The 21523-nt window shown below is 39.9% G+C and overlaps 1 protein-coding gene across 2 annotated transcripts in view; it reads right to left on the reverse strand.

Annotated features, from left to right (window-relative positions):
* The window catches only part of KDM4B (lysine demethylase 4B), a 93818-nt gene that overhangs the window by 25043 nt on the left and 47252 nt on the right, over positions 1 to 21523 (reverse strand). Inside the window, exons 9-11 of one of the 2 annotated variants that reach the window (XM_062596107.1) lie at positions 9614 to 9810; positions 9010 to 9042; positions 5235 to 5407 (exon numbers count right to left, since the gene is read on the reverse strand). In XM_062596107.1, coding sequence (XP_062452091.1) covers positions 5235 to 5407; positions 9010 to 9042; positions 9614 to 9810 — 403 coding nt within the window. The remainder of the gene's footprint in view (positions 1 to 5234; positions 5408 to 9009; positions 9043 to 9613; positions 9811 to 21523) is intronic. The other variant, XM_062596111.1, reaches the window with a different exon arrangement.

Genomic DNA, 21523 nt, shown 5'->3' on the forward strand with positions numbered 1-21523 from the left:
TGGCTAGATTAGAAAGGCTGTTAAAATGAATGTTGTCTGTAAGAGAAAATACCTATCCCCTAGAAACTGGACAAAGTACAACAAGACATGTAATATATTACATCAGCCCCGACTTGGACAAAACCAATCAGAACCCTAAACAAAAATGATCCTGGGCAAGTAATTCACAATCCTCAATTCAAGTGCCTAATTTACACAGTCAATAGCAACTGACTAGAAGATTAAACAAAGCAAAGCACTTCAATATCCTCCAGCTTTCCCTTTGCAGCAGGGAAAGTGCAAGTTATCAGAACACAATGAATTCATGCCAGAAATCCTCTTACTTCAAGGATGAGTATTGATCAAGACATGCATTTCTGCACCTAGACAACTTACTTGCTCTTTTATACTTACACAAAAACCTAACCTGCCAAATATACCCGTTTTACCTTTCTTCCCTTAAACCCACATGAGCAGAGTAACACGCCTCTCCAGACCTCTCCATTCAAAGATCTTAGTTAAAAAAAAGTTATGGTTGCATGAAAAGAAAGGCTGATTCTGCGCTTGGCAAAATCTGAAATGAGTATCGTATCTGTATTTCAAGCTTTCTGTATAACTGGTTTGCCGTAACCTCCAGACCATGTTCATTTACAGCTCTCCCTATGCAAAAGTACAGCTCTTATCTCAGTATTACTGTGTATCAGCACAATCAACAGCCCTGGGATATGAGGAACAAAGGTATCCGAACCGTTACTACCAAAAGATTTCTTTTAAAGCATGAATCAAGTATTGAAGCAAGTCTATTACAAACATCATGCAAATACTGGTTACTGAGATATGCTTTCCAAACACTTGCTCCATTCACCCTTCTTTCCTCCTGGCTTACTATCATTCATTTCACCTGCACACAGTTGCAGCTCTCTTACATGGTTGCGCAAGGAAAAACTTTCCTTGAACAGACAGATACTTCCACTGAGGCAGAAACCACCCATAAAAGCCTTCCCCACCTCCCTTCCCAATGTTACCCTGCTGAAGGATGCAAACAGTCTGGTTTTAGAGCATCCCATGACAGTCATAAGTCAAATTCCTACTGGCCCTCGACTGAGCGTCTCTAGGTCAGGACAGGAGATGCCTTCACTGCTTGCCTCATTCCAGCTGAAGTGATGTATGTTCCCTTTGCCCACCCTTTTCCCCCTTCATGAATAAAGTTATCAGCTCACTCAAAGGAAAGTAAATAATAGATGCTCCACCGACAGATGCCAGCACTCAATTTGTTTCATAAGAGATTGTTTTCCACCTGCAGATGCTATGACTAGATGACTCTGCTCCAAAAGGTCACTTCCCCACTAATAGGACAGTGAAGGGAGGAAGACAGAGAAAGGCTGTTCACCCTAATCACGAAGATTTACCAACCTCAGCTTCCTCAGACTCTTCCAGTAAGGATTAAACCTAGCAGCCAAGCTTAGCAAACAGAAAATCAGATAGGCTATCACACGTTAATGTGGTATCTGCAGGAGGCAGGGGGGAAAGGACAAGGGGAATAATCCTATGATGAGATGAAGAAATCCCTGCAGAAATCTTCCAGTGGACGCCTGAACCTGGACGTTCCCCAGAAATTTGTTCTTGTGACTTTATTTAAATTAATTTATAAAAATGGCAACAAGTCCAGCCCAAATAGTTATTGCTGTACTTGCGTAGGCAATCCCTCAGATAAACTGGTTTGTTCAATCACAAAGAAAGGAATATTGAATTTCCTTAGAGAAAGGAACACACTGAATGAAAGTCAAATTGGATTTCTCCCCAGTCACACAAAACCAGATCACATTTATTCGCTATATACTGAGAGAATTCTCTACCCAACAACAAAACAAATGTCATTCACCAGCTATGCTGACTTCTAAATAGGCTAATTTGACAGCAGCTGGCATGCACGACTTTGTTTAAAAGTTTTTGCGTTAAGATGAATGAAGTAGTTTGCAAGTTTATCTAAAAAATCAGAAGCCAGGAAAAAGTGAAGTGAGATCTGAAGTCCCCATCTGGCTATCGTGAAGATGTCTAGGAAGGAAAGAGATCTTTTTATGTATAAATAAATACAGTAGGTTAGCAGAGGTTAAGATTTTCACTTTCTGTAGCATTTTGTTACTTCTAGGATGAGAATACTACCCTAGAACAAGCCCCACAAGCCCAGGTTTTATAGCCTATATATTACCTGTGCTAACAGAATATGCTGACATGACTGATACAAGAGCAGAAAGCAAAAGTGGCAGGAAAATATCTTTTATTTGCTTCTAGAGGTTGTGTCCATTCAGTTATTACTAGCGCTTCACAAAACACGTTATATGTGTGTGTGGAGTGACAGTGACTTCTAGAAGATTTCTGAAAGCACTGCTTTTTTAGTATTGTGTAGAAACACAGTACTAAAAAGTCCAGAAATAGCTTCCAGGAAGAACTCTAAGGCTATGGCACTGTTTTGTGACAACTTCTCCATCACATTAAACCTTCTCATCTCTTAACGACTTTACAATGCCTGCTTAAGGAACATAGAAAAAAGCAAAGGGAAGAAATCGGAGAGGTGTGCCACCCCCCAGATAGCTAATCCTTGAGATCCTGCCTCAAGTAAAATTGTCATGGAGCAAACGGTCATCTAAAAAACATTTGGTGTTACATACAAGCAACAACAGAAATAGACTTTTGGCACGAACTTGAAGTTCTCAGTCCTGATTTAGTGGTGTCTCAAGCACAGTATTAGTTCATGCAATTATGTACTTAGATTGCAATGGCAACCCTGAAAGGATACATGGGAATGACATTTAATGAAATGTAGTGGAAAGTAATGGGCAACTGTTCTGCAGTTAAGCATCTCATTGCTTCTCTTCATATTATAAAAAGAGAATTCTCCTGTGAGATATAGGGGCTCGTGGCTCAGCTCTGCAGGATTCTTAAAACGTACAGCATAGCAGATAACACTTGCTGACTCACAGGATACATTTATGCTGCTTAACACACTCGGAGAAGAGCAGAGCTTGAAAACTCACCTCTTTAATTTCAAGTCCCAAGACAACCTGCTGAGAAATTCTAAATGAATTAATACCAACATAATAAACTATGAATATAAAATTTAGTTATTAAAAAAAAGAAAACAAAATAAAACACTAAGGTATCTGGGTAAGAAATCCTTAAAACCTCAAGGTATTAATACTCAACTAGTCCAAATAACCAACATGAAGCGTAAAACTTATTTCTTTGAAACTACCAACAGTTACTTAAGATTCTAATTTTTCCTCCCCCTCCTCAAGGTCATCTTTGCCAGTGTAAATAGGAAATTCAGTCAAAATAAAGCCAAAGCAAAAGAAAAAGGCAGGCAGGCAGAGGAAAAGCTAAACTGCCATAAGCAGAGCAATACAAACATGACCTGTTCTCTTTTTGAAGCTGAAACTATAAGACATTTGCAGAAGATAATACAGACAGTAGGATGCAGAAAAATAGAGAAGTCAGTGATATTTAACTGCTACATTGCATTAAAAAACTTGCCTATTTGCTAACAGCCACATTGAGCCTCAGACCCCTTTGAAATTGCAGTGCTAACAGTCTAGTTCCAGTGATGCTTTCTTCAATGGTGCTGAAAATAAGTTTGTCCCTCCCATGCAAGCAGTTAAAGAATTTTAACATGAAGTCTAAGTGTATGATTTAGAGCCCATCCAGCTAGAACAGAGTTTTTCTTCTTTCTTTGCCATTCTGAGGATCTCAGATCTATCCTTGCCACTTATCTCTTGCCTCCCAAGGGACATCAGCATTTTCGGGCCGTTTAGTACACGCATTAACTGTTAAATTTGTACAAGAGTTAAGAGCACGCAGTTTAACACACTGCTGCCACTTGCAAGCTAGGGCAACAAAAATTAAATGTTCTCATTGTGCTACTCCTGCTCCATATGACAATACTTTCAAAAGCTCTTATCTCCCACGAAAGGAGAAGTACACTGCCTAGCTCTTCCCAGAGCTTCCACAGATTTCCCGTAAGTCCATGACCAAGGTTAAGTAGTTCGCTGCATCACTCTTTTTCAAATGCAAAACAAAGGATATGTAATACATGCAAGCGAATTAACTAGTGTTTGTGAAACACTCCAGAGTGCCTCAGAACGTGAGCACATCATAAACATATCAACCACTTAACCACGCACGTTAGAAAAGCTTACTGCCAACGAGAATCGCACTATTTCATACAAGAAGTCAAGAAAAGAACATCACAAAAAGAGTCTCTAGAAAGATGCCTGAAGTCTTGCCTCTAGACTAAACATTATCTATTAGGAAGATATCGCACATACAATAAAAAACAAGATATTCTCTGTTTTTGCAACAGGCCTTCAGGTATATTTTGCCCTAAATCATCGTGCATACCAACAAACAGCTTCAAAGAATTTTACAGACTAATTTCCTAAGACAGAACTATAATATTAAGAAATATTATCTCCATTGCACAGATGTGTCAACGAGCAGAGAAAGGTTAAGTGACTTATCAAAGGTCATACATAAATCTAGCAACAGATCTGTGAAAAACAGCTCTGCCATTATTTCCAGCTCCTACTCCTATTCACCTTCTCCCAAGCAGTTTGGAATCTGTGCTAACTTCTTTTCTGCAAAAGAAATGTAAGGGAGCATGGATCAGTTCTTGTCACAAATTGGTATTAGCTTCAGCTAGGCAAAGAAAACTGAAAATCTTCCCTCTTACAGAGGGTACTGTAGAATTGAGGAAAAACAAAGTTTTCAGTCAAACTGCATCTTCTACTCATGCAGCAGCTGTGGATCCCACACAACCAAAGGCTGACTTTATCCACAGCCTCTGTACGAAATGGAGAGGAGGAGATGGAAAGGGGTAAAGATTAATTACAGAAGGCAATACTCATTTTTCCTTTTCAGAGTAGGATGCAAAACGTATTTATTTGTTTCTTCATTAAATATTTAAAAATATTTCTTCTCTAATATATATTTTTTACAAAACTGTAATAGTTTTGGCAGAACTTCCAAGCCCAACCAAGAAAGCTATTTGGACTGAATTCTTAAAGAGAGGAAAAAAATCAATTGCTGCTGTAAATGATGGTGTATTTCAATAAGCACAGATTTAATGTTGGGAAAGACTCTGCTGATATTTCAACAGAAATAAACAACACTAGACAAGTTATTTACAGATGTGTTTTAGAGAAATAGCTTGCCGCAGACCCTCACTGAAGCAATATCCCTTCAGTGAGCAGGGCCCTCACCTTCTCCTCCCTCCACCACTTTGCTTCTCTCCTCTTCCTCTAGATCTGGCCCTCTTTTCAGTTCCTCTTTTACTTTCACATCTTCCAAGGCAGTTTCAATAGCCATGACATCCCCAAGAGACTTCTGATCCTCTGTTTTATGCCTCCTGGGTTGACTTCTTTTTCTGTGAGACCTAGAAGGACAGAAGTGTGATTTGACATAAAAGAACAGCCTTCAATAAATAAAATGATCACTGTCTTAAAGAGTTGAATACAAAACAAAAGAATCTTCTTTGTAGAGGAAATACAGGGTAGCTAACACCAGGCTGCAGGGCAGAATAGATATCTGAAAAGAAACAGATGAACCTTGCATAACACAACATTTAAATCCATTCACAGCAGCCATGAATTGCCCTGGCTTCTGGAAGAGCCTTTTCTTCCAGTACTAATGTAAGCTAATAGGCTATAGTTAAAATTATTTTAATTGTATTTTAAATCTGTTCTGCTTGTATTTCAAAATGTATACGAAAATGTGTCTTTCTTTCATCCTCTGCCTCCATTCCAGCATTTTGTTTCATTCTGTATATGCATCCCTTCTGCAAATTGCTGGAAGCCTGCAAACCATCCTGTTTCTCCAGCTCTCGAACACTACCCAGCACTGCCAGTTTTCAAAAATATGGTATAATGAATACTTACAGCAAAATCAATAGACAGCCTGTGATTTTTTTTAGTAGTAATTCACAGGGTCCAAGGCCCATGAAGAAGTCTAACTAAAAAAGTGCATATTAATATGATCCTATATTAACAACCTAATAGTAACACTATTCTTGAAAAAGGGTCAATGTCACTAAAACAAAGAGATTACAGTAACCACAGTGCAGAGGTAAATGGAAATTCAGAAGTCAGGATAATCTCTTTTGGATAGGAACCACATTTTATTTTATTTATTTATTTTAAGAATCTGTCAAACAGATCCTTGAATGCTGGGTCTAAGCCTAACAAGCTCTATTTTTCAAAAGAGACCAGTTCAGAAGGCTGCAATTTTTACCATCATTTTTAGCAGAGAGTCTTTTTTTATTTTTTGTTAGCAGCATCTTCCATATGGCCCCCTGTTCCATGCCCTTGCATCTAACATCATGTAACAAACTGTAAAATGCAATGACACCGCACCGCACCATTCATCTGCCCAAAACTCTGCAAGAGCTGAAGTTCAGCTTCACATCCTCAGAGCCCCAAAACTCAGCTGCTAATTAGATTTGGAGTACAATGAAGTTAACTTCCTTAATCAGCCCTTAATCAGTCACCAACAAAGAAGGAAGAGGAAAAAAAAAAATCTACCTGAGATGAATGATTAACAGAAAAGAAAGTTAATCCATATGCACAGTAATTTATAATTGCTAGACTCTAACCATATGGTAGCCCTCCAAGTATAGATGCTAAATTCACACCTGCAAGACATTCATTAGCAGGAACACACAGTTGAACCCAGAAGGATCAACTTTTCACTGAGATTCTAAAAACATACCACCTTCTCTAAAGGGAGAAAAAAAGGAGAAAAGAAGAAGAAGAAAGATGAACCTATAAAACTTTTGTGTTTAGAACTTTCCATGATTGAAAAAGAATACACTGGAGTAGAATCAAGTGTTATAAGCTATATTTGGTAAAGGATATATATGTTTTTCCTGTTGTTTAGAAATGTGGCACAAAAAAAGCTTTATATTCAGAGCTGGTAAAGATCTTTTTACAGTGCTCTTCTCCTCACTCTAAAGTTGTGGAAAAATGAGCAGAGGAAGAGAGAGCACATCCACTCAAAGTAACTATGCTTCCAGAACTGCGAGTCAAAGCATGCACATTTCCAGAAGAGAAAATGCTACATATACGACATAATTCCCATACCAGAAGTGGGCTGACTTTTTATGGACTAGACTAAAACAGTTCCTTGTTGAAGCCATAAAGTAAGCAAAGTTGAGTTTTGCAAGGTAAGTAGCACGAATGACCTTAGAAAAGAAAGAATATAGCTCTCTGCAGAGTTTAAAAGCTATTTTTTCCAAGAGAGCTGGCAAGAAGCAGTGTTTGTTCCCTTTGAAGAACAAACCACAAAGTGATTTAATTTAAGTAGATACAACTGTGAAGAGGTTTGGACAGAGGTGAATCCCATTCCCCCAGTAAACTCCATCCCGCTTAGGCACATCGGTCTTCAAGTAAAATTATGCCTTTCCAAGACATAAGCATGGGACAGAGATTATGGCTAACTGATGCCATCAAAGAAAGAAATATCTATATTCAACAGCTGAAACCTGCTTCAGAGTAATACTGAAATAATCTAGGAAACAATTAACAGATAAGGAAAAAAAAAGTAAACGAGCCTTTTCCAGTAGCTCAGATTAAAACAGAAAGGCTTCAATAGGCTTAAAAAGGGAAAATAACATTCTGTGGTCATACAGTACCTCACATGTACAAACATTACATATACCTAAATAATCTTTAAGACTCCTAGGAAGTAAAAAGATTCCAATTTCTAGTTGTGGAAGACAGACATCAAGGGACCCATTGGACAATCATAACCTAAAGAGCATAAAATCCTTGCTTCTGAATCTCAGACTACCCTGTTTTTCATGAAGTTCATTATGGAAGGAAGAAAATATTTTAGGAAAATAATCCTTGGAGTGGAGCAACACTGCTGAGGTCAATTATCTGACAAAATACCCCATTTATCATGTCGTTAGTAACATGCATTAAGTGGAGAATACCCACTCCCCATCTCAGCATTTTGTAAAGCAATGGACAAATCATTTCATGCAAAAAAGGTAAAAAAGACTAGGTCATGAGAAAGTCCCAAAGGACAAAGACCAATTCTAGAGAAAGAGACAGAAAATCCTCTTAGCATATACCACATTTGCCTTTGATATAATGCCTAAATGCATCTTCTATCATCAACTTATTAGAGCAGTAGTTTTCAAACAGTCACTCAAAGTCCTTGTCAAACATGGCACCAGAAACCTAAAGTCTAACACACTGTGTTCCTAGATTTCAAGGAAGTTGTATTTGAAACAAAACTGCAAGCAGAATATTACATGCAGATGAAGTAGGACAATTTCCAGAGACCGCCAATACTCAAATCAGGAATTCAACAACACTACATGAGAGAGAAAAAAATAAGCTTTTGCATAATAGGCAGAGTAGGAATGAGAATAATGCAGAAAGGAGGGGTAAGGGAGCACAAAGATGAGCACACACTTTGCATCTCTCTAGGTACATTAAAGCCTGATGATAATGCAATTTCCTCTTTACAGTGAGTCTTCCTCTTCAAGAAAGCACGAGAGGGATGGAAAGTTCTCTCCCATTGGCAGCTCATTTCTGCAGCACACTAGTCCAATTTCACCTTTCAGAATAGCAGCAGCTTTTTATCAGCTACGTGCTCCAGTGACCTTTAGCCATAATCTGTTTATCACTACACATGTATCCCATCACTGCAGCATCTTCCTTAGCCTAGGTTTATTCAGTATATTGGCTGCATATTCACAAATGGAAAACCAGAATGGGCATGAGATAGTTAAGGTCCCCTAATGACACAAGAGGTCAGTTCAGAAAACTATGCAAAGATAAGATAAAAGAAGTCTGAGAAACCTGGATGCCTGAAGATTTTCTGTGCCCTTTCAAGGAAGCAGATGTTAAAAGTCTGGTTCAGACCATTCTTTGTTCCAGAAGAACACTTTTAAGAGTTAATATGGTCAAAAACTTTACGTGAGGAGGGAAAAAAAAAAAGTCATTCAAGTAGATGAGGGAAGTCACGTACCGGTGTTTGTTGTCCTCTTCCTCATCTCCTATCCTACGAAGCAAGATTCCAACAGTAAAAGGTTAGCATGCCAAACTTTCAGTGCAAGCAAACTTAACGTGTACAATGTATGAACTTGCAGAATATTAATACAGAGATAAAAGGAAGCACGAAAAGGCATGCACAGAAACCCCTTTTGTAATTGGCAATTCCTTTCCTCCTGCTTTCTGGCAAGTGAAACCATAAATGTTTACTACAGATTTTTTTTTTTTTTTTTTTTTTTTAATGTCTTACAGGATAAAAGATAGGACGCAAGGAGGTACACAGTGTCCTACTTGCAAAGGACATGTGCTTCTATAGTACTTAGAAGAAAAAGAACAGCAAGTCTGCAAGTCCTCCTGCAATTACAGAAGCGTGTTTTTTTGTGTGTGGAGGGGTATTTGAACTGTTCCAAACTGAGATTTAAAGGGTTTATAATCTTTGCTAACAACAAAAATATCAGAAATTTCTAATACCAGTTTCATAAGTTCAGAAATTTAAATTAAACACAATGCCTAGAGAGCAGTGGCTCTACTACCCTTTTAAATGTATTCACACTTTTTTTCTTATTTAAAAATTTTTTTACCTGCGAAGCAATTTAGCCTTCAAATCAGCCTTCGTCTCATTCCAGGCATCCAATTCTGGGCTAGTCAGAGCTGTTGGTTTCATGTGGTCCAGGACAGCAATGTCTTTCCCTTGTTTCCATAAATCGTAACGTTCGGGTTGCAGAACCCTCACAAAGACATCCATGGAAATCTTCACCATGTCTTTGCGGCAAGTACACTGCAAGAGATTTCCAGACACCAACACCATGTCAGACCAGGGGAATTTATTTTCCTTCTTGTTAGCTGTCCTTTCTCCTGAGGCAAATCAACACTCTACAGATTTTTTCTGTAAGGCCTGCGGTGGGTTACTCCAAGAGGCATGATCACGTATACATGGGTATTTCAACCTGATGGAAAGCATCAGCTCTACCTGCCCTTGGCAAAACCAGAGACAGCAAAAGCTCCCCAACTCTCTGGGGGCAGCTGAAGCCTCTATTCCTAAGAATTTTCTTCTGAGCCTACCAACCAAGTAGCAACTGATACACTGTATACTCATCTACTACACTTTTACAGTTAGTAATAATTTTGGTCTCTACAGATCAGGTCTGAATTTGATCTGAAACCTATGCTCCCCCTATTAGCTAGTCTCTTTTGGAGATTTTCAGGCTGAGAAGGGATTATTAATACCACTTCATAACTGAAAAAGCCTTCAAGGAACAAAAGCCTAACCTAATGACCACAGCAGATAAACTTCGTAATTATAAATCAAGATGTTGCACATAAATCCTTCACAAGCCTGTAAACTGCGACACTGAAAATTAAGAACTGTTTGCTGCCGGCAAAATGAGATTGTCTGCATGTAGGAATGAGGGCTGCTCAGCTGTGACCAGCTATCAAATATTAATAGGTTACTTAAAAAAAAAAAAAAAAAAAAAAAAAAAAAAAAAAAAAAAAGACATTAAAAAGAAAGAATAGTGGAAAGAGGAGGAATCATCAGAAAAAAAGCAGGAATGCACACATGGCTCAGAATGCAGCTAATAGCCACGAGGCCTGCTTGGCAACAAGGTTATTCATAAAGCTGAGACCACGTAAAAATGGACTAGAATACAAAATACAGATGTATGCCAAGGAAAGCAAACAGCCAACCAGCTTGCAAGGCGCACTCTGACTGCTCTCAATTTTCTGAATCGATAACGTTGCAACTAACAGAAGATATCTGTACCCTGAGCACACTTTTGAAAAATTCAGAAGAGAAACTTAAGCATTTCATATATAAGCAATTAGCAGAAAAACTACTTGACTCCCCAGTGGCCTGATAAAAGAGTTAAAGCAGCAAAAGAGTATCAACGCAAAATATTGGCACTGTTCACAGAATACCTCTAGTGATCAACACATGAAGCCTCAGCCCCAATAAATCATTTTTACTGTTGCATTTCAGCAGACTAACTGAAGGTTATGTAGACAAATAAACAGCTAAAACCGCAGCTAGGTTCCAAAATCTAAATCAAACATCCCTAAGCCAGAGAAAATGCATATCATTAATTTCAACTAACATACGTTCATTAAAATTAACCCCTGGAATGATACCCTTACCATCGTAGACATCTACACAAAAGACTAGGTACCAGAATTTTTATTTGGCTACATGTTTGCTATGACGAAGCACAGATGTAATGGAGCGAGGACCAGGACAGGAATACCAGATTGCCAGAGCATCTATCCTTATAGACTTCTAATGCAAAAGAATTTACAGAGCCGAAGAGGACACAGCAAGCGCACTGACACCCGCTTGTCTCGGGGCAGGGGGTTGCAAGCACTGCTTTGCGTGAAAAGTCTGACACGCTTTTAGCTCTGCTCTAAGGTGCAGAGCATCATTTCACACGCACTTGCACTAAACTGCTTTTCAATTCTGAGTTAGAGGACGGGGTAATTAGAGCCACTTTCCAGGGCCATTTTTCCAAAGCTGTTTCACCCTCCCCTCCACACGTTTTCAAAACTATTCTTTTTCTTAGCAGAAACGCATGACATTAAACTTGCTTCTCCGCTTTCTTCTTCTGTTTTTCACTACCATTATTAGAAGATTTATGGCTGTGGTTAAGGAACAAACGAAAGAGAGAGAAGAAAGATTCCTTCTGTACAGTTCTCAGCTATCCTACTTCCCTCCCGACTCCTGTTTTTCATTTTGCAGAGACCGCTGGCTACCTTCTGCTGTGCAACAACTTGGAGAGCGATAATAACCTGAGTGTGCTGAGTGGGGAAGCAGTATTTATGGCCAGGCACTTTCAGGAAAATTCAATTCATTTAATAAAAAATAGTGCAGGAAAGAAAGACTGGAAATGTAATTTGGCTGAAGAATGGCAGAAACACAGATGGTACCCATGTTTCAGATTTCTGGCCAGGCAGAAGCTTCTCCCAACACCTCCATCAATATTGGCTTAAGGGATTTGTATTGACCAGATTTGCAATCACTTTTCCTTAAGAAATTTTAAAAGCACCTGTACACTGCTACAAAGAGAAATACAGATGAGCACCTCACAGCCCACACCATTGACAGGCTACGGAGATTGACCGTCTTTGCCTTTACATAGCTTTAAAAGTGGCTTAGAAGAGGAATATTCCACTTTTCTGATCCTAACTGGGGACCAACACGCTGCAGCATACAGATGTCAACTTCTTCAAATCAAGCAAAGCAAGTAGTGACTCAGCTGCGTCTAAAGGCCCAGCCTCCACCACCACAGACCCACCATCAGCTGAAGAGTCACACAAAAATTTTAAGTACATGAGGACTACCGAGAATCCACACGCTGAGCTGTGCGGGAGCTACTCATGCTCGTTGCTCTGAGAAATGACACTGTGGGCTGCAGTCTCCTCCATCCTGCAACAGCAGAAGCCTGCAGTGTCCAAGCTCCTTTCTTGGCACACAAATCTAACATGATGTATGTTTAATTTCTATTTTAATTTAATTTTATTGCTTTCACACTACTAAGTGTGAATAATTTACAAAGCCTCTTTTCCTTTGGGGCTTCTTCTGGTCCCTACAGTTGTATTTCCTCAGATACTGCCGTTGTGTCATATTCATGCTCCCACGATGCCGAAGGTTTTTTCCATACCTTTCCCTGAGACATAGCATCAAGATCCTGTTTAATACAGTGAAAGCTTCCAGCACAACTGCAAAAGGGAGCATGCATTCATGTGCAGGGGAGGGAGGAGAATGAGGGGAGACCAGAGGAGGAGCCTGGGGTTACAGGGAGGCTAGAAGGTTCCTTTACGATTCATCATCTGCTTTATTCCATCAAAACAGCCCCAAACCAGCAATCCTCAGTTTCCCTGTAAACAACGTTCACTTCCATGTGCTCTCTCCATTTCCATTCACACATAGCCGTCCTTCTTCCAAATATTCAGACTATGTAATCAGGGCCATAAAAGCAATAATTTCCTAGGACGTCTTATCCCCTACACCCCATCGCTGTCTCCCCAGCCCAGTTCCACAGGAGGTAGGTCAAAGGGACAGAGTTCAGCACGAGTGAGAAAAGGTGAGAAGACGGGAGTCTATGACAGGAGAAAAGACACTGTGCAAGATCCCAAGTATCAGCAGGACCACAGGACTTATTACACTCCAGCCATTAGGATGAAGGTGCTAAAAGACCAGGTGCCCACCAGGCTCCTTGTGCTACTGCAGTGTTGACCTTGTTCTGTGTTCCTCATTACGCTTCTTTGAGGTATAGAATACGATTTGTTTTGTAATTAGATCAGAAAGGCAGGCCCCTCTTGCTTAAAAAAAAAAAAAAAATACAGTAGTGATCTTGCTCATCTGTGCCTTGCATATGGAGCTGCCTTACCCATTTCAAGAAACCTCTGCACAGAAGTGTTTTTGGCAACTTAATCGATCCCACAAATGTTTGTAATGGATTTCTCTTTATCCACAGCATGATAGAAAGCACAGATCAAACTGCACCAGGGCAGAAGTCAACGAGCCTGGTCTTCTCTCCCTGCCACCAGGCCCCCTGTTTCTTCTGGCAGAAGGAAGGGAGACAGGCTAAGACCCCTTAACTGTTCGTCTGGATTTCTAAGGCTGGAGCCAGGCGGTCCATCAAGGACAGCAGAGGAATCTAGATGCATGCAACACTTCTATACGATGTGGGTGGTAATTCCTCTTGCTACTCCTCTGTGGTACGATCAATTTATAAAATACAAGTAGGTAAAAAAAAATAAGAACAAAAATTCACTGTAGGTAGCCACAAGAACAGTCCATAACGAGAGACTCTAATTCAAAACTAAAATACACAGAAACCTGAGGTTAAATTCCATTATAGAATTCTTTTGCCCCCGCCTGAAGTCTAACACTTCATACTGCAGTATTATTAAACTTTGCAGAAACAACAATATAAAATGAACAAGTCTATACTTAGACAGCAGCACTAAGGAGAGATATGAATCCTTGTTTCCTTTACGTGAGCCAAAACCAAGCCACAAAACCCTCATTCAAGTATTCATACAATTCCTACTGCAGATTTCCTTCCCATTCAATTCATAGCAGTTTTAGACCTCCTGAAAGATTTAAGTGTCACAGTCACCAGAAGTACAGACCATGACTTAATGGCAACGTGAAAGATATGCCTGTCTTGTCAAAATGACAGCTGAAAAATTTACAACAACAATACTAAGGATCAAGCATTTTTGCATCTTTCCCCTCTTTCCCTATTTGGTGGCCAGATTGCCACACCGAGTCGCTCAGGAACAGCATGGCTGTCTTGGAGTGACAGATCAAACAGCAGAATATTCCTAAGAACCTATACTGGAAAGTGCTAAGGAAAATGGAGGGGAATAAAAAAAAGGAAAAAAAAAAAAAGAGAGAAATTAAAAAAAAGAAAGAAAGAAAGAAAAAGTTTTAGAGTTTGTTGCTTAAATCCAGTTACAGGGAATTTGAGATCCAAAGCAGCAACAAGATGAGAGGTGTTTGCATCTGTCTTTGGAAGACTTCTCCTCGCCCCATTCCTCACTTTCCACAAGCCAATGAGTTCACTATCCTTCTTGCAGGACCCAAAGGCATCCATACAGAATAAGAACATGCAAAATAACTTGCAATCAAAGCACATACAAGAATTCCATAAAGCAGCATTTTTAGATAATTGGAGAATCTCAGCTTTAAGGCTAGTCAAACCACTCAGTGCATCCTCTATCTATCCCATTACAAATGATATGGAAGTCAGACTAATCTGCTGAAACATTCAGAAAACAAACTCTTGAAATCTAAGATATGACCAAAAAGTCAAATCCTAATCTTGAGCCCTATGCCTTAACCCAACCTAGCAGACCTAATTGATTTAGTTCAGGAAGCCATTTAACTGCCCAGCACGAACTGTGATGCACAGACTGAAAGACTTTTCATACTTATTAAAACAACACTCTTTCCCTACATGTCATTTTATTATCTGCTATTCAAACCTGGAGACTGTGGTGAAATATTTGACCATGCCAACAACCCTGTCTCATCAATTATAACTCAAAGACTAATAATGAGAAGTTTGTGGCTACCAAAAGTCTTGCCATTATCTCGTGTGCCAGATTGTTTTTTAAACAAAATACTAATAAGCTTATATAAAACAACAGTCAAACAGAAAGACTGTCTCCCTGAAGTAACAAAAATGAAATGATATATGGAAAATGCAGCCAACCTCAATCTTCAGCCTCATTTTTGTAAGGATTCTTTCCCTCGCTTCCCAGCTATTAACACTAAACTGAACTCCATCTGCTCCATAATATGTAGAATGTTAATGTAAAATAACCCTTCTCCTTATGTAGAAATAGTTACATAAATTAAGTACCTAAATTAGCACCTCTGGTTCTCATGGAAAGAAACCCTCACATTTAGATGAAATCAGGACCTACTGCATGCACACCTGTTTCAAATTCAACTAGCCTCCCACTTTGCCTTAATGGAAGCTTCAATATGAAACAAAACAATATACTGCAAGTGGAAGGCCTTTCAGCTACTGCGCCATCATTAAATGCAAGACCAAAACCTTTGCTTAAAGCTTTTGTATCCACTTCTTCATAACAACAAAGCCTAAAAGGGAGTTCCTCGGAAAGAAACGCAGTAAGAAAACTGCATTTCTGCTAACGCAGACGACACTCCAAAGCTTCTCTCTGCAAACTTCCACAACAAGGTGCAGAGCTTTGGCTTCTGGGAGAATCATCAGGTCCTCCCAGTATAATAAACAGTTACTCAGTTTGGAGTCCAGTTCCAGACATGTTACTTTAGACCTAGTTACTACTCACCTAGTATGACAGAACAAACTGGTCGGGGCTCCAGTCCATTTTCCTTCCATTCAGCCCAAAGCTGTGTCTCCATTCAGGCCCTAGACAGCAAGACTCACAGCTGTCCAAGCTTTCAGGAGCGCCAAAGGTATATAAATTGCAAGTAGGTGCCTGAGTGAAAGATCAGTGGCAGGCAAGCACAGGTATTCTGTGAGTAAATTAGGAGTTAAACTTTGAAAGGAAGGAGAAAAACCTAAAATGTATAGTTTATCTGTTTAACAGTTGGTAGTTGAAAGCTTGTGGGAAGGAAGATGAGCCTTGACCCCCTGTTTCTAGTGTAATTACAAGCATTGCAGTAAGTCTCAACAACAAACCAGTTCATTAGGAAACCCACTGGAAATCCTCTACCGAGTTTCATAAACAAAACAATTAGGCAACGATTTCCAAGGACTCCCTTGGCCCTCAGCTGCAGGGCATGCTTTCTTTTTGCTCACTTCCATAACTCACTTCCATGACGTTCCATGCAGATTTTTGTGGGTAGAAATACTGGGTAGATGGCAAGTGGTTTTATCTACGGGAATCAAATTTACCACACCCCACTGAAACATTGGAAATAGAGCATTCTGGTTTAATAGGCAGTATAACATGCTATGTGAAGTGCTTCACGTCAGGCAAACACAGTAATATCCCACACTAACTCACACCAGGTTTCTGCCGATGGGTTACATTGAGGCTTTATGGGTTGTTGTTGTTTTCTGAGGGTTTTTTGTAAAGCTATTTTGCAACTTCTGCAAACCTCTTTTTCTTTCTTCTTCTACCATTCTGTAGACTACACCTATAAGGTTGCTGACCACTCCTGAATCTATCTCAAATATATGCAGTCGCTGGTCCTGCGAGACAAACACAACCATGGGGAGGGGAGCACCACAGGGGAATCACCTCAGTGGGGTCCTGAGTTATGTGTCTGATATAAAGCTGAAAAGACAGAGAAGGAAATTCAATGATCTCAGCAGCACTACAAAACAGGGATTCAGCGAAAGACCAGTTCCTCTCTGTTTTAATAGGCTCCTCCCAGTACAAGGGATAAGACTACACCATGTGCACTTGCTGAAAGTCTACAGTGAACATCATTTGGGGGTTAGCTCATACTGTTTATTTCTCTGCTTCATAAGAATTGCAGTTCAGCAAAAGAAGTCTAACTACTGAACACTTTTGTCACAGCAAGCATGCCATTTTAGCAGGTCACACTGTGTGTCCATGCATTGAGCAAGCAGCTAGCCCGAGCATACCTGGCTTAGTGAATTCTGCAGCAACAGACACACTAGGCAATTCATGCTAAGCGAGTAACGTTATTCTTTCACTTTCCTGTTTGATCATTTGCTTTTTATTCATTTCTTTGAAAAAGGAAGCCTAATGCTGCAATGTATTGCACACTTGTAAACCAGCACGTGAAATAATAAAATTCATCACCTTGTATCCCATGTACAACCAGAAAAATCTATAGGCAGCTTGCAGAAACATGAATAATTATGCTCTGCAGAAAATGAAGTGCCACTGACAAAAACGACAACCCAAGATTTGCTTCTAGCACACTATGGGGATCTCTATGCTCTGGTAATGACAAGTATTCTTTACTAACATTTTTCAGAAGTTTAGGAAGCTGAAATATAGTTATTGCATCTCCAAACACTACAACTCAGAAAGGAGAGTTGATGTATACAAAAAATAGGCAGGAGGTTGAATATCAATCCAAAAAAGCAAAGTATCACAACAGTCTAGACCCCTCTGAAAACTATGCACCCAATGAAGAGCTTTTACCTCTTTCCCATTATAATCTATATCCACCTGCACATATTTTCAAAGCGGTTTTGAGAGTCTGGTGAGTTATGGAGTATAAGCAAGATCCAAATCCTGATGACTAAGATGAGAAAGTGCCCAGCTATGAGCCACCCAGGGAAAACTCTGCAACAGAACCAGAAACTGTCACCAGGGAACACGGCAGGAAGAAAATGAGAGGCACGGCTGCCAGCAAAAACAGATGATTAAACAACATGGAGCTTCAAAAATTTGTAAGAGGCTGTCACATGGAAAAATGCTCTAATGGCACTGTAATAAAAAGTAGCCTTGATTTTTAAAACATTCTCAATGGGCAAAGCAAAGAGACAGAAGGGTACTGAATGCTACCTTGCAGTACGCCAAAGGAATTTCTGCGGAGGACATCAAAAAGAAAAGGCACCTGACGAAGTCTGATGCAAATTCACAGCGATGTTACACTTTCACATTACCTTTTAGAGTTCAAACATCATAATTTCTGCAATTCTTCAACCAGAAAGCATTACCGGTTTTAGGTGGAATGTAAGACTGCCCCGCCGTCTTCACATCTAAGCCCCAGGCGTCACCCAGGAAGCAACCCCGATGGAGCAACACCAGCTGCACAGGGATGCGTGACGCCGAGGCAGCTTCTAAAAGGGATTTTTGATGGTCTCGCAATACTAGCATCGCTAAAGCCAGATAACCCCCAAGTCTCCGCTCTGACACATGAGCGATCAGGGCGGGTGACTTTATCAGGGACTCCTGACAAACGAATAAGCCGCAGGGAGCACATTCTTCACGTTGCTATTTACTGCGGCCACAAAGCACACAAGCACCCCAGCACCATAAATCACAGCGCTAGCGAGGCAGAGAGCGAGCGGGAGACTACGCCAGCCCTGCCACAGCAGCATTCAGTGGGTTCAGGGCAGCTTCCCATTCCTGACGGCCTCGCTGTCTCCAGCCCAGGCTCCTGGATAGTCGCCCTGAGCTCGCCAAACCAGTAAGCAGCGTCCGCAGCAGTGTGGTTTATACCTTACCTCTACACCTACTAAGCTAAATTAGGCTGAGAAGCATAAACAGGCCTAGTCTTTTAAAAGAGATGCTTACCATTTCCGTGCTCTCAGCGCTAGGACATTGCTGCCCCCAGCTGCCTGCCTGCCCAGACACAGAAACAGCCTATTTGCTTGGTGAATCAGGTCCTGAACGGTTCATAATTACACTCTGGATTTGAAATGACAGTGGCTCAGGTGGCCCGTTTTCAAGGGCAGCACATCTGGAAGGGGCACGCCACGTACCAACTCTGCAACGCTGAGTCTGGAATCCATCTTACAGAAAGAAACTATGGAAGTGCTATTCCATACTACAAAGATTTTTTTTATTATTATTATTTTAATTTCATTTTTTTAAGTAGCCTAAGTTTTAAAGGTGTCTGATTAGAGTTAGTCCAGCTATACATACAGAGTAATAATAATAATAAAAAAAATCTGATTTCCCCTATTGACAGAAAAATTTTACAGTACTATCAAACAGTTTCTGCCAAAATGTCATGAACTTTATTTCTCAGAAAATAAGCACATCTTTTAAGAGAAAACCTACTAGCATCTGAAGAATAAAAAACAGCGTCAAATTTACAAGCAAAATTATATGCCAGACAACCTTTAAATTACAAATACTTAAAATGTAAGTTTGAGATACATTATTCCAATAAAACATGTAGGGGGAAAAAAAAGGCAGCAGAGGGTTCAGAAGCAATAAGCTATATAAAAGACACACTCTGACATCTAAAAGGCACCTTTCTTGAAGACACCTTTATATACCTGTAAAACCCAGGGTGGGGGGAAAAGCAGAAGAGTTATCACCTTCCCCTCCTCCCCAGAGAAATGACTAAGCAGCAGAAAGGGACTGAGCGGCATTGGAGCAGAGGTCTCAGCTGGGATGAGATGCAGGCTACTTATTTCATAACAAAATGCAGGATTTTGGGTAGGCAGGACAACCTGACCCCATTTTATATTGAGATAAATAATTCCAGCACTATCTCTGAAGTAAACAGGAGATAAAATGAAGGTAGGAAAATATAGTAAACACAGATATTATTGCTCAGGAGTACCTGCTATTAATACAAAGTGCAAGAAATTGTTCCCCTCCTATCCACTTATTTCCAGTCCAGTTTGCAAAAGAAATAGAAAAGCCGACCTGTGAGGTAGACCTACAGTTCTCACAAAATTACACATTCTGAAAATGCCTTTTTGAATAGAAGACGACTTATAGGCCACTTTGACTTCAGTAGGGACACTTCACTAAAACACTTGACTTTATCGGCTATGTATTCGACTAAACAAGATCCTCCCAGGAGTCTATTGATGGGTGCATCCAAGAAGTTTCAAAATCAGAGTGAAACAAAGCAGCAGCAATGCGGAAAGAACTGTAAAATGAAAAGCAAAATGAAAAACTAATAGTAGGGAATGAAAATTCCCTGTCTCCATTCATCAGGCCTTCTTTGACAATAAAACAGAAAAACAACATGAAAAAGGATGGAAGACTAATGCCTGAAGAACTCCAGTGATGGAAGTAGGAAACAAAATATTTATTTTTTAGGCTCAGCTTTTGCAGGTAAACACTAACTACAGCATACGAAATTAAAACCATCTCTGTTCAACTGAATTCTTTAAATCAGTAATGATAAGGTCTAATGCAGAAAATTCAGATTACGGACTGACTCTTGAAATAGGGTGCCAGCCCCAAACGCTAAGAAAAACCCTTCAACTCATTTCTTCCAAATCTATTTTTACTTGGCACAATGTAATAGATTGACACATGCATTAGTCAGACAGGACTACCTTAAAAACAGCATTCCCTGCCAGAGTTTGATCTTCCTATGCATCATAGCAAGGAGTGTTGAAATGAATTACCATCAAGTATTTGGAAAGACCTAGTGATAGCACCACAGGATCATCTATGGGCGCCGTAAGATTAGCTGAAGGTCTCACTCCCACTCACAGGCAAGTAACTGCCAGATGTGCTATTCAGATACAGCTTTTCCCATAGATTAAGCAGAACTGGCAAACTGTGGTTGGTCTCAAAGTCACCTTGATGGAAAGAAGTCAGCTGCAACACAAGGTTCCTTGAGGACAGATGGAGGCATTTACATTGACAGTAAACGGGATAACAGTTAAAGAGCTGTTAATTCTTATACTTCCGGGCACGATCTCCAGCTGTAGGCAAGATAGCTATTTCCCAGTGGTACACCACGATATAATTAGAGACATGAAGTAAAAGGAGAATGTTATACCCTTCCTCTCAATCTTGAGAGATTGACTTTTACTAAGAACAGAGAGCAACCAGAACTGAGGATTTACTGACATCATGAGAGATAACACAAATTTTGTCCATCACATACCAGTATTTAGCATTGAGGCTAGAGAAGCAATTACCAGAAAGATGAGCAAATCAGACTTAAGAGGCAAGCCCCTGTTACGACTAAAAAGCTGAAACAAGACCAGGGCAAACCTAAGCAAAAAAGTCAGAGAATTCTGTGGAACATTTGTGGTAGCCTATAAACCAAAAAACATCAGCTATCAGATTTCCCACCTGAGCCTGGGACATGCTAAACAGATACAGCAGACATCTGACACCAATGAAGACACAAATTCATCTCTGTGTATTCTCTCTGTGCATTCTCTCTGTGCTTAGCTAAAAGAGTCCTTTTGGTCAGGACACTTACAGGGTAACAGGCTACTTGTCAGACATAGTTACAACTCACATCTAAAGATATGAAATTTGTTACCACTCCCTAGATTACCATAATACACAAAATCACATCCTTCCAGGTCCTGTATACCAACTCTCCTAAGCAGCTCTGAAAGATACTCCAAAACCTTTCC

The sequence above is a fragment of the Rhea pennata genome, chromosome 27, assembly GCF_028389875.1.
Source record: "Rhea pennata isolate bPtePen1 chromosome 27, bPtePen1.pri, whole genome shotgun sequence".
Classification (NCBI taxonomy): Eukaryota; Metazoa; Chordata; class Aves; order Rheiformes; family Rheidae; genus Rhea; species Rhea pennata.